Source organism: Pristiophorus japonicus, chromosome 6 (assembly GCF_044704955.1).
Source record: "Pristiophorus japonicus isolate sPriJap1 chromosome 6, sPriJap1.hap1, whole genome shotgun sequence".
Lineage (NCBI taxonomy): Eukaryota > Metazoa > Chordata > Chondrichthyes > Pristiophoridae > Pristiophorus > Pristiophorus japonicus.
In genome coordinates, this window is record NC_091982.1 from 261,904,516 (window position 1) to 261,916,732 (window position 12,217).

Consider the following 12,217-nt stretch of genomic DNA (forward strand, 5'->3'; position numbering starts at 1 on the left):
CTATCCCAGATCTTCCCTTTTGTTCTTTCCTCCTCTCCTTCCCCTGCCTCTGTACTTGCTTAAAACCTGTTACATCTCTTAACTTTTTACAGTTCTGGTCAACTTTGTTTCTCTCTCCCCAGATGCTGTCTGACCTGCTGAGCATTCCCAGCATTTTCTGCTTTGATTTCCATCAATGCAGGAAGTGGATGAAAGTCAAATATAAGGGGAAAAAACCTTGAATATGGAAATCTTGAGACACTGTACTCATGAAACTTGATATGCCTAGTCCCAGATAAACAGAAATCCAATGATCTCCTAGACCTGGGGTTCACCTTGCAAACAATATGCATTTACATGCACCCCAAATTCAATTATCTATGATCCAATATATAAATAGTGTATTGCTGAATGAGTGGATTGGACATTTTGCCTCTGACTGTAATACTTACTCTACATAAACACTTAGCTAATCTAAATGTGGAATCCCAAGGAACCAACTTCCCCATTCCTTCACTGCACAAAATTGCAGTGGACTAAACCCCTTTCTTGTTGCATGCACCATATAGAATTACCAACACTAGTATATAATGCAGAAAGCATCTGGTTTTTAATGCTCAGCACCACACTAAATCAAATCAATCCACTGCCATATTTCTTCTGAGATAGAAGTCCTAGGCAGGTTAAAAAGGCTCAAGAACAATAAATCCTCAGGGATAGACAATATTTATCTCAGCATGCTAAAGAGGACTATTAGGAAGATTTGTGAGGCATGGACAATTATTATGAGGGAGTCATTTGACACGGGGGGGGGGGGGGGTACCAATAAATTAGAAAAGAGGTCAATGTGGTGCCCATATTCAAAACGGGCAAATTTGATGCAGTCTATTACAGACCAAATAGTCTTACCTCAATCCCCTGTAATATAATGCCATCAATTATCAGCTGTAAACCTGAAGATTATCTGTACATTAACAGCAGTCAACATGAATGCAGAAGATAATCCTGTCTGACCAACCTCCTTGACTTCTTTAATATGACAAAGTTTCATGCAAAAGGCTATTAGTTATGCTCAAAGTTGTGGGAATTCAAGGTAAGGCATGGATAAAAATATTGGCTGAAGGTAGAAAACAATGAGTACTTGTTAGAGAAGTTAAATTTTGGTCGTGGGGGGAGGGGGGGAATTACTGAGTGAGGAGCCTCACAGATTAATTTTAGGACAATTACTGTTTCTAATTTTTAAATTTGGACTCAGAAACCCAATGAAAATTGAGTAGATTTGAAGGTGATACCAAACTAGGAGGAGCAGTGAAATTGGAGGAGGCAGCTCTGAAATGACACAATAAACTAGTCAAAATATATAAGGCAGTGGAATAATGGCAGATGACATTTAATATGGACAAATATAAAGTACTACACATTGGAAGGAAAAATGGGGACAATATATACCCCATGTATAGTCTTAAAATAACTAATGAGGAATTTGAAAAAGAAATCTAGGAATCTTAGTGGACTCGGTGGTCAGAATGTCCAACCGTTGCAGAGCAGCTGTCAACAAGGCCAGCAGAATGGAGAACGACATAGCCAGAAGAGCAGAATACAAGTTAGTGGAAGTTGCGATCTCATCTGGAAATTCAACTTCCATTATTCCCTCCTACACACACTAGCAAACAGTTGGAAATCAGTTCAAACCGGTTCTTAGGTATGTTGACCACCAAACCCAATCAGATTGAGAGGTGAAAGCTTGAGGTTCAAAGGTGACAAGTCTCATTAAAGCGTGATTTCTGTACACCACACTTGCATATAAGCGGGAATTGCAATCAATTAAACTAACTTTTCACAATTGGAAATATAGGAGCAAAAAATGGAACTTTAAAAATAGTTGCGTTAAAGTGGGAATTTCAATTAGAGTTGCAAATAAACATTAGAACTACATATCTAAACCTCACAATGCTTAATGTTGACAGAGAGTCTAAAAAGTACTTTCATTCTCCAGCATGGATATCATTCACCCGATTAACAAAAAGGTATCCTCCAAAAATGAATACCCTGTAACTAACACCCAGTTACCTACAACTGAATACATTCCTCGTATCAAGGATATTGTAACACTTTTGCATCACTTTGACCTAGTTATAAACCTTTATAAAACATACATTTGCATTTAACATTTGTGACAAGATTGTTTCTCCCAAGGATATTATCTATTTTCCCCCTTGAAGAGGGTGGGATTAGCAGTGAAGGGCACAGAGGGGTGTAAGTGTGTACTCTGGTAGTCTCAGTTCTTGGAACACAACTGACTAAATTTAACATCTGCTGCAATACAATATTCTGCAATACAGATCTAAGTATTTTTAAATAAGGTTTTCATTTAAGCTATGTCATCAAATAAAAGAATAAAGTGGTATTAGAGCGTTAACATCTGTATAAATATGCATTCCGTTGACTAGAAACACTGCTTTCTATAAAACGTACAACTTCAAGAAGTGCCCTTAAAACAAACATGTGTGCGGTGCATGGGGGAACGGAAGAGGAAAAGAAAGAAAAGTATAGGCGTTAAATGAACATAGATTAAATTGAGTTGGGATAGTAACATTTTCTGAATGGGGCTTAAAGCAATCAATTTATTTCTGTGCAGTTCATATTGCAGTGTGCCAAATGAGCCACATGTTTGGAAGCAACATATGTTCATTTTTTCAGCTTTCTTCGATAAGTTTAATGCTCTTTTCTGTGGAGTTTTTTTATGATCGATAAACAAAATGGGAAATTTTCATAATTTTGTGATTTGTTTGGGGGGACAATACAATTTCTATAATGGGTACGATAGAAAAAAATTGGCAATCACAGCTTGCATGCAATCAGTATCTTTTGGCATTTCTGAAGCACTGAAATAGCCACTTAACCAGTATAAATGACAAAATGTTTGGCATGGGCCTTGCAATTGTATGTAATCGCTGAAGGAAGAATGTGAAAATCTGGATTTACTCACAAAGTCACGTACTAAAGATTTCAGTAAAATCAAAAAAGAGAGATTACTTTCTTGGATAGATAACTCAATCTGAAATTATAGGCATGATTTTAACCCTGCCCTCCCAGTGGAAACTGGTGGGTGGCCAGTTAAAATCATCCGAGAGATTTATCTGTCAACATGTCGTTTTGTTCCCGTTGTCTCCTATTTTAACCTGTTCTTTCAGCAGGCCCCAAGGACACCCAGGTGAAGCCAGTGAGGTCTTTTAAATATACAGAACGGTGTCTGCTGATGGGCTTGGACTGCTATTTTAACTAGGAACAAAAGCCAGGGCCAGAAGAGGCCCAAACTGGTAAATTAAAAAATAACTTTCCTTGTGGGTTCTGTTGGAGCAAGAGTGCATCTCAGAGACCCACAAGGGATAGTTTAGGTCTTCCCTGCCCCGAGCTCACCCTTTTTTAACGGGAAACACTTCCCAAACCCACTTCCCACGATGTAAGAGAGCACCGGTGACAGGGGGCCTGCAGGTGAGGTCCGGGATATCACACTGCTGTGGTGTAGTGTGGTGAGCTGCTCAAATCAGGCCCAACACCTCATTCCTGCTCCGTTTTAAAATTGGGCCATCAGATTATTAAAAATGGTAATAGCATCTTTACATGTAATGGGAGTTTAAAAAAATAAACAAGACCATTTTATTTTATCCTCACGGAATGACATATATGTACACCTTTCACAAACAATTAAATCAACAAGGTATAGCAAAACAATAGTTGACACTTCATCTGCATTCATATCTAAGATATTTAGTTGCTCTGTCTACACAGACACAAGTTTCAGAAAATGGTAATAGCATCTTTACATGTAATGGGAGTTTAAAAAAAATAAACACGACCAAGTTTCAGAAACACACCATTATTGTCATTTCTCTTCTGCAGGATCATATTGCTGGTTAAAACTTTTTATACTTGGTTTATTACATAGTATTACATTGTATTTCCAGCACTGGAACAGGTCATTTGACTCACAAGGTCCATACCTGGTGTTTATGCTCCATGCAAACCTCCTTCCACTCTTCTAAAATGAAAAATGAAGCCATATTATGCACCAGATTCTAGAGATGCAAGGGTAGATTTTATAAATTCTTCCTCCCGGCATAGTATTTTGTGCATCAGGAGAACCTATCAAGAATCGAGTTATAGAGATCAATGGGCCCTGCAAAATTAAAATTAATGGACAGAAAATCCTGCGGGGCCCACTAACCTCCCTGTCCAAATTCCCGATATGCGCTCCTGGCATGAAAAGCTCCATGCTCTATTACAGATTTGTAAAATCGACCCTATAATGGCATGAGGACACACACTGGAGAACTGTGCTTCAAATGATACTTGTGATGTATTGCTTGACTAACGCAACATGTCCCGCGTGTATTCAATCTAACATGCACTAAATTATAAACTGGGAAATTTGACAAAAAGCTTTTGCTTTATTATACTCAAACAAACAATCTCCCGCCATTGCATCAAAAAAAAATCTAGATCACTGTCATTGCACTTCAGCAAATTCTTTTTCTCGGGGAAAGATGAAAGAGTTTTTTTTAAACCTGACCTTGAGTTCAGTCCCCACTTTTGTTTTTATCCTTCCTCCCCCATGCATAATTCTGCACAGGTTTCTCCTGACGAGCATTTAACAAGCAAAAGATGTTTTTTCTTGTTAATTTCTATGAAACTATTTCAGAGCACTACTAGTAGTGCAAACAGATGAACAGTACAATACCACATTCTACTGGTATTATTTCCGTACCCATACTTAATTTTACGTACAAATTGACAGAGGGTACTGTGGCCCATAATATTTTTAAACATTACCGATTATCCATATTCTGGATTCCCAGGCATTTGGGGAATACTTAAAAAGCAATTTTAATTAAGATGCCAAGGTTCAACAGCAATTATGGCAGCATAAAGGGCTCAGGACAAGTTGAAAATTAATCTCCTGAAGAATACAGTGTCACATAAACAATTATAATTCTCTCTACTATACAGTTTACTGTCCATGGAAGCTGTCCATTAATTGTCCACCTTGGCAACTCCACTAGCTAAAAAAATGGATACAGAAAGCAACTGAGTACATATATGGAGTTACTTCTGGTGAATCAAAGGAGATGTTATAAAGGTGTTATGCCATGTAAGGTACAGTGTAGTATCAGGGCCAGTGGTTTATGGTAATGGAATAAGTCAAATTTTGGTTTTATTGCATACTATTCTGAGATTTTTAATAGTATTTTGGGGGATTAAATTGTATGATTCTGTTGAGTTTTCCATGAAAATGATAAGTCAGTTGCTTTGATTTTGATTATATGTTTCTTTAAGGGCTAATTCCATGCTCCCATGGAACAGGTTGCAGATGCACAGCCCATACCTTTCTACTCATTAAAATTAATGGGTGTAAATTCACACACTCCATGCCTGCAATGTGCTCTCTGTGAGCATCACACCTTGCTGACAGCACAACAGTGTAGAATCAGCACTTTCATTTTTATCTGTTACCTTTTTTAAAGCTCAAGATACACAGGAAGATGGTAGGCAACGAACAGCAGATTAGAAATTACTTTGTGGCATTTAGCAAGGGGAGGAAAGATTCTCAGTCCCTCGGTGTGGCTGTACTGAGACAGCACAGAGTACAGAATGTAGAGTGGTGTAGGGGTGCTTGGAGTGTGTCAGAACTTGGGTTCTTGGTTGTGCATGAATGGGTGTTGTGGGGGTTACCAGGATCTGGCAGCACTGGGGATGCAGATGCTGGGGAGTGGAATCACAGGCATGGTCCAAGGGTTAGGGAGGGGTGTTCCAGATATGATGGTGCTTGGCGAGGTCTCAAAGTCTGGAACACTGGGGAGAGGGAAATTGATGTTTGGAAACATTTAGAGGAAGACTAGTCTCTTAGAGAATTTATAGGGTAGTTCTGGTTCTGGGGCACAGGAAAGGATTCCAGAATTTGTCAGTACTATAAATGGACAGTTGCAGTCCTGAGCTGTGGCAAAATGGGGATGGAGGTAGATGAGAAGGTGATATTTTATGTGGTAGCACTGAGAAGCAGGGTCCCAGGATCTGGAAGTGCTGGGGGAAAAGCAGGGTGTTGGAGCACTGTGAAGGGCCTGCCATCTGGGAGCACTGGAAGGAAGGTCCTGGTGTCTGGTAACACTATGAAGGGATGTCCCATTGTCTGGTAGCACTTGGAGCAGATGGGTTGGGAATCGGCTCCCTGACCCACCTCTTCCCCAGGGCCCCTTGCACTCTCGCCTCTGTCAGAAAGTTGCAAATTCAAACCCCATTCCAGGATTTATGGATATAATCTAAGCTAACACTTCAGAGTAGCACTGAGGGAATGCTTCAGTATTGATTGCTGCATTGTCAGAAGTGATGCCTTTCACGTGAAATATTAAACCGAGGCCCTATTTGAATGCTCAGGCGGGCATGCAAGATCCTGTGGCATTATTTAAAGATCAGTAAGTTCTTCTGGTGTCCCAGCCAACATTCATCCCTCAACCAACACTGCCTAAATAGATTAACTGGTCATTTATCTTATTCCTGTTTATGGGATCTTGCTGTGTGTAATTTGACTGTTACATTTTTATACAAAACAGTGACAAAAGCAATTCATTGGTTGTGAATCACTTAGGGACATTCTCAGCATATGAAAGGTATTAGATAAATGCTAATTCTTTCTTTCTTTCTCGTGTGCATGTTCATATTTCATTAGGTGTATACACACAAGCTCTCATCCCCTTTTATAATTTTCACAGGTTTTTGGAATCTAAGGGAGGAGTACTAAGGTAAACATGAGGTGAAAGTTCTTTGATGAGGGGAACTCAAGTCTTCACTTTCTACAATGCACCACCTTTTGCAAATTGACTTGAAACTCTTTTGAGTTTACCTGCGAAAACATAAAACATGTATCCGTGCCACCCGACCTGGATGACACACACAAGACATTTACAAGGCCCTTTTTTGTTTTTTTGGGGTTTTTTTTTTTTTTGTGGTTTTTTTTTGGGCACTAAAATCAAATTTTTCCTTTTTTCCAGTGCCCCCTATAAAAGGAGAGGGGGACACTAAAAGCACCGGCAATTAAAACAAATTAAACTTAAAAAACGTAAAATCAAATTAAAATTTGGTTGCCGGGCGTGATGATGCACTCCAGTCCCTCCGGTGCCCACCTCTCGCGGAAGGCCGCGAGCGTACCGGTGGACACCGCGTGCTCCATCTCCAAGGACACCCTGGACCGGATGTAAGAGCGGAAGAGAGGCAGGCAGTCAGGTTGAACGACCCCCTCGACCGCCCGCTGCCTGGACCGGCTGATGGCACCCTTGGCCGTGCCCAGGAGCAGTCCTACGAGGAGGCCTTCGGACCTACCCGCTCCCCTCCGCACAGGGTGCCCAAAGATCAGGAGAGTGGGACTGAAGTGCAGCCAGAATTTCAGGAGCAGCCCCTTCAAATAGTGGAACAGGGGCTGCAACCTTGTGCATTCAATAAAAACATGGAACACGGACTCCTCCAGACCGCAGAAATTGCAGGCGGCCTGGGAGTCCGTGAACCGGCTTAAAAATTTATTGCACGGCACTGCTCCGTGCACCACCCTCCAGGCCAAGTCCCCGATGAATAGTGGGAGGACCCCTGCGTAGAGTGCCCTCCATCGGGGACCCCCGCCTCCTCCGGACGGCAAGATGGTGCGCCATGGCGTGTCCGGACGGCCGGCGAGGATGGCAAAGTTGAGGGTGTGCAGGAGCAGCCCGTACAGGAAACCCCTCCGTGCGGAACTGAAAGGGCAAATTGACTTGAAGCACTTTTTGAACATCAACAGCTGTCGGAAATCAAACAAATGCTGAAATATGAATAGGCTATGAAAAACTTTAATCTTTATATCACTTTTAAATAGATGACTAGATTTCAAAAGAGGTGTCAGAGCTGCACAACAATAAGTGGGAAGGTCGTTAAAAATAAAAGCTCTGCAGGTTGATACAAATATGGGATATCAGCCGATTTTAAAGGAATCCCCTCTCCCAATCCCAGTACTTCACACTGAAGATTTCAACTGAAAATTTCAGCTGGGCTTCTCTCTTAGGAAAATAGGTTTTGCACAGTATTATAGGTAAAACATTTGAAAACCATTAAATATAAAGTCAGATTTTGAGATAATGGTTATTAACGTTTAGAAGTCTCTCAGTTTGCGACTTTCTCAGATGTTGTCTGTTGCCGAGGTAAAAACAAATTGTCCCTATTCCAGTTTCAGCAGTCTCTCTTCTCCCAGTGTGAGAAATCTCACCTATCCCCATCCCAGTTTCAAGGGTCTCCCTTTCCATTCTCTCAGTTTAAGGAGATCTCCCTTCTCCAGGGGTGGTGTTTGCTTTGAGGGGGCCTTGTGCAAAGGTACGGTTAAGAGCCTGGCTCCACTCAATGTCCTTGATAGTGTACTGCATGGGTTCCGTGACCTTAATACCATCGATATCACATCACTGATGTAGGGGAAGAGCCATACAAACCAGCTGTGCAGAAACAGGGTAGGTTGTGGAAAACTCAGCCAGCTTAGACAGACCTGGCCCCAGTCTCAGGAGGGGTCTCCTCCCTCCTGGTCCCAGTTTCAGGGAGGTCTCCCCTCTCCTTGCCCCAGTTTCATGGGGTGGGGATGTCTCCCCTCTCCAGGCCCCAGCTTCAGGGGTTTTTCCCCATGTTCCAAGCTCAGGGGGGGCTCTACCCTCTAATCTCAGTTGTTTTAGAAGCAGTCTCCACCTCCCTCCTGCTCCTAGACTCAGGGAAGGGGGGCATCCCTCACCTCACCCCAGTTTCAGGGGGTGGGGGGGAAGGGGCGAAAGGAAAGGGCTCCCCTCTCCCATCCTAGTGTCTCTCCCAGTCTCCTGGTCCCAGTCCCGGGGTCTCTCCCTTCTCACACTCCAAGGGTCTCTCCCATCTCGCGCTCCCGGGGTCTCTCCCCTCTCACACTCCCGGGGTCTCTCCCCTCTCACGCTCCCGGGGTCTCTCCCCTCTCACGCTCCCGGGGTCTCTCCCCTCTCACGCTCCCGGGGGCTCTCCCCGCTCAGGGTCTCTCCCCTCTCACGCTCCCGGGGTCTCTCCCCTCTCACGCTCCCGGGGTCTTTCCACTCTCACGCTCCCGGGGGCTCTCCCCGCTCAGGGTCTCTCCCCTCTCACGCTCCCGGGGTCTCTCCCCTCTCACGCTCCCGGGGTCTCTCCCCTCTCACGCTCCCGGGGTCTCTCCCCTCTCACGCTCCCGGGGTCTCTCCCCTCTCACGCTCCCGGGGTCTCTCCCCTCTCACGCTCCCGGGGTCTCTCCCCTCTCACGCTCCCGGGGTCTCTCCCCTCTCACGCTCCCGGGGTCTCTCCCCTCTCCCCCTCCCAGGGTCTCCCCTCTCCCTCTCCCAGGGTCTCCCCTCTCACACTCCCGGGGTCTTCCCCCTCTCACACTCCTCCTCCCGGGGTCTCTCCCCTCTCACACTCCCGGGGGCTCTCCCCTCTCACACTCCCGGGGGCTCTCCCCTCTCCCCCTCCCGGGATCTCCCCTCTCCCCCTCCCAGGGTCTCTCCCCTCTCCCCCTCCCAGGGTCTCTCCCCTCTCCCCCTCCCAGGGTCTCCCCTCTCCCTCTCCCAGGGTCTCTCCCCTCTCCCCCTCCCAGGGTCTCTCCCCTCTCCCCCTCCCAGGGTCTCCCCTCTCCCAGGGACTCCCCCCTCTCCCCCTCCCAGGGTCTCTCCCCTCTCACACTCCCAGGATCTCTCCCCTCCCCTCTCCCCCCTCCCGGGGTCTCCCCCCTCTCCCCCTCTCAGGGTCTCCCCTCTCCCAGGGACTTCTCCCTCTCCCCCCACTCCCCCTCCCAGGGTCTCTCCCCTCACACTCCCAGGGTCTACCCCTCCCGGGGTCTCTCCCCTCTCCCAGGATCTCTCCCCTCTCCCCCTCCCAGGGTCTCCCCCCTCTCCCCCTCCCAGGGTCTCTCCCCCTCTCCCTCTCTCCCTCCCAGGGTCTCTCCCCTCTCCCCCTCCCGGGGTCTCCCCCCTCTCCTCTCTCCCCCTCCTGGGGTCTCCCCCCTCTCCCCTCTCCCCCTCCCAGGGTCTCTCCCCCTCCCAGGGTCTCCCCTCTCCCCCCTCCCAGGGTCTCCCCTCTCCCACGGTCTCCCCCCTCTCCCCCTCCCAGGGTCTCCCCTCTCCCAGGGTCTCCCCCCTCTCCCCCTCCCAGGGACTCCCCCTCCCCCCAGGGTCTCCCCCTTCCCCCCTCTCCCTCTCCTCCTCCCGGGGTCTCCCCCCTCTTTTCACCTCCCAGGGTCTCCCCCCTCTCCCCCTCCCAGGGACTCCCTCCCCCCCCAGGGTCTCCCCCCTCTCCCCCTCCCAGGGTCTCCCCCCTCTCCCCCTCCCAGGGTCTCCCCCCTCTCCCCCTCCCAGGGTCTCCCCTCTCCCAGGGTCTCCCCCCTCTCCCCCTCCCAGGGACTCCCCCCCCCAGGGTCTCCCCCTCCCAGGGACTCCCCCCAGGGTCTCCCCCCTCTCCCCCCCCCCCAGGGTCTCCCCCCTCTCCCCCCCCAGGGTCTCCCCCCTCTCCCCCCCCAGGGTCTCCCCCCTCTCCCCCTCCCAGGGACTCCCCCCAGGGTCTCCCCCCCCCCCGGGTCTCCCCCCCCCCCCCAGGGTCTCCCCCCTCTCCCCCCCCCAGGGTCTCCCCCCCTCCCCCCCCCAGGGTCTCCTCCCTCTCCCAGGGACTCCCCCCAGGGTCTCCCCCCTCTCCCCCCTCTCCCCCCCCCCCCAGGGTCTCCCCCCTCTCCCCCCCAGGGTCTCCCCCCTCTCCCCCCCCAGGGTCTCCCCCCCTCCCCCCCCCAGGGTCTCCTCCCTCTCCCAGGGACTCCCCCCAGGGTCTCCCCCCTCTCCCCCTCTCCCCCCCCCCCAGGGTCTCCCCCCTCTCCCCCCCAGGGTCTCCCCCCTCTCCCCCCCAGGGTCTCCCCCCTCTCCCCCCTCTCCCCCCCCCCCAGGGTCTCCCCCTCTCCCCCCCCCCCAGGGTCTCCCCCCTCTCCCCCCCCCCCCAGGGTCTCCCCCCTCTCCCCCCTCTCCCCCCCCCCAGGGTCTCCCCTTCCCAGGGACTCCCCCCAGGGTCTCCCCCCTCCCCCCCCCCCCCCCCAGGGTCTCCCCTCTCCCAGGGTCTCCCCCCTCTCCCCCTCCCAGGGACTCCCCCCCCCAGGGTCTCCCCCCTCTCTCCCCCCCCCCCCCCCCCAGGGTCTCCCCCCTCTCCCCCTCCCAGGGACTCCCCCCCCCAGGGTCTCCCCCCCCCCCCCCCTGGGTCTCCCCCCTCCCCCCCCCCCAGGGTCTCCCCCTCCCCGGGGCGGCTCTTACCTGCAAGCTCCGGAAGGCCGCGCTCAGGTGTGCGATGTGCAGGGTGAGACAGCGCGAGGTGCACCTGGCCCGCGAGACGCTCCCGGGACCGGCTCCGTCCCCGGCCGGCCGCGCGCCACTGGCCACCGGGAGCAGGGAGCAGAGCAACCCGGGGAGCAGCACCCACAGCCCGCTCGGCATCCCTCGGTCGGACGCTAGCACAGCCCACACAAAGTGACAGCGCTGCAAGTTGCAGCGTGCAATGGTCCGGCTGCTGTCAGATTGTCTGCTGGAAGCAGGCAGGCGCCGCGCGTCTGAGCATTGACTGAGACCAAAGCGGCAACATGTGGGCTCTCGAATCAAAGCCTCCTCCCTCCCCAACATCGCACCGCCTCTTCCAACATCCACACCCACCGTCCCCTGCTCCTACCCCGTCCCTTTCCCTGGATGGTCATGTCAAGACACCTAATCGAGTACAAATAAGGAGTTTTTCCTTGACAGTTCTTTAATGTGTCAGCCTTGGCTCAGAGGGTAGCAACTCTCGCTTCTGCAGGTGGATGCAAAAGGTCCCGTGAGACTATTTCGAGGAAGAGTAAGGGAGTTATCCCAGGTGTTCTGGCCGATTGATGCGGAGATTCAGCATCGCCTCCGGTGCGCCCGTGCAGCCTTCGGTCGCCTGCGGAAAAGAGTGTTTGAAGACCAGGCCTTCAAACTCATGGTCTACAGGGCTGTAGTAATACCCGCCCTCCTGTATGGGTCTGAGGCATGGACCATGTACAGAAGGCACCTCAAGTCGCTGGAGATATATCACCAACGATGTCTCCGCAAGATCCTGCAAATCCCCCGGGAGGACAAGTGCACTAACATCAGTGTCCTCGACCAGGCCAACATCCCCAGTATTGAAGCACTGACCACACTCGATC

General features: G+C 49.7%; 1 protein-coding gene across 1 annotated transcript in view; it reads right to left on the minus strand.

The window, feature by feature from the left end:
• Positions 1–11,495, minus strand: part of anos1b (anosmin 1b) — a 214,228-nt gene extending 202,733 nt beyond the window's left edge. Inside the window, exon 1 of the mRNA XM_070882502.1 lies at positions 11,316–11,495. Coding sequence (XP_070738603.1) covers positions 11,316–11,495 — 180 coding nt within the window. The remainder of the gene's footprint in view (positions 1–11,315) is intronic.
• Positions 11,496–12,217: the final 722 nt, after the last annotated feature.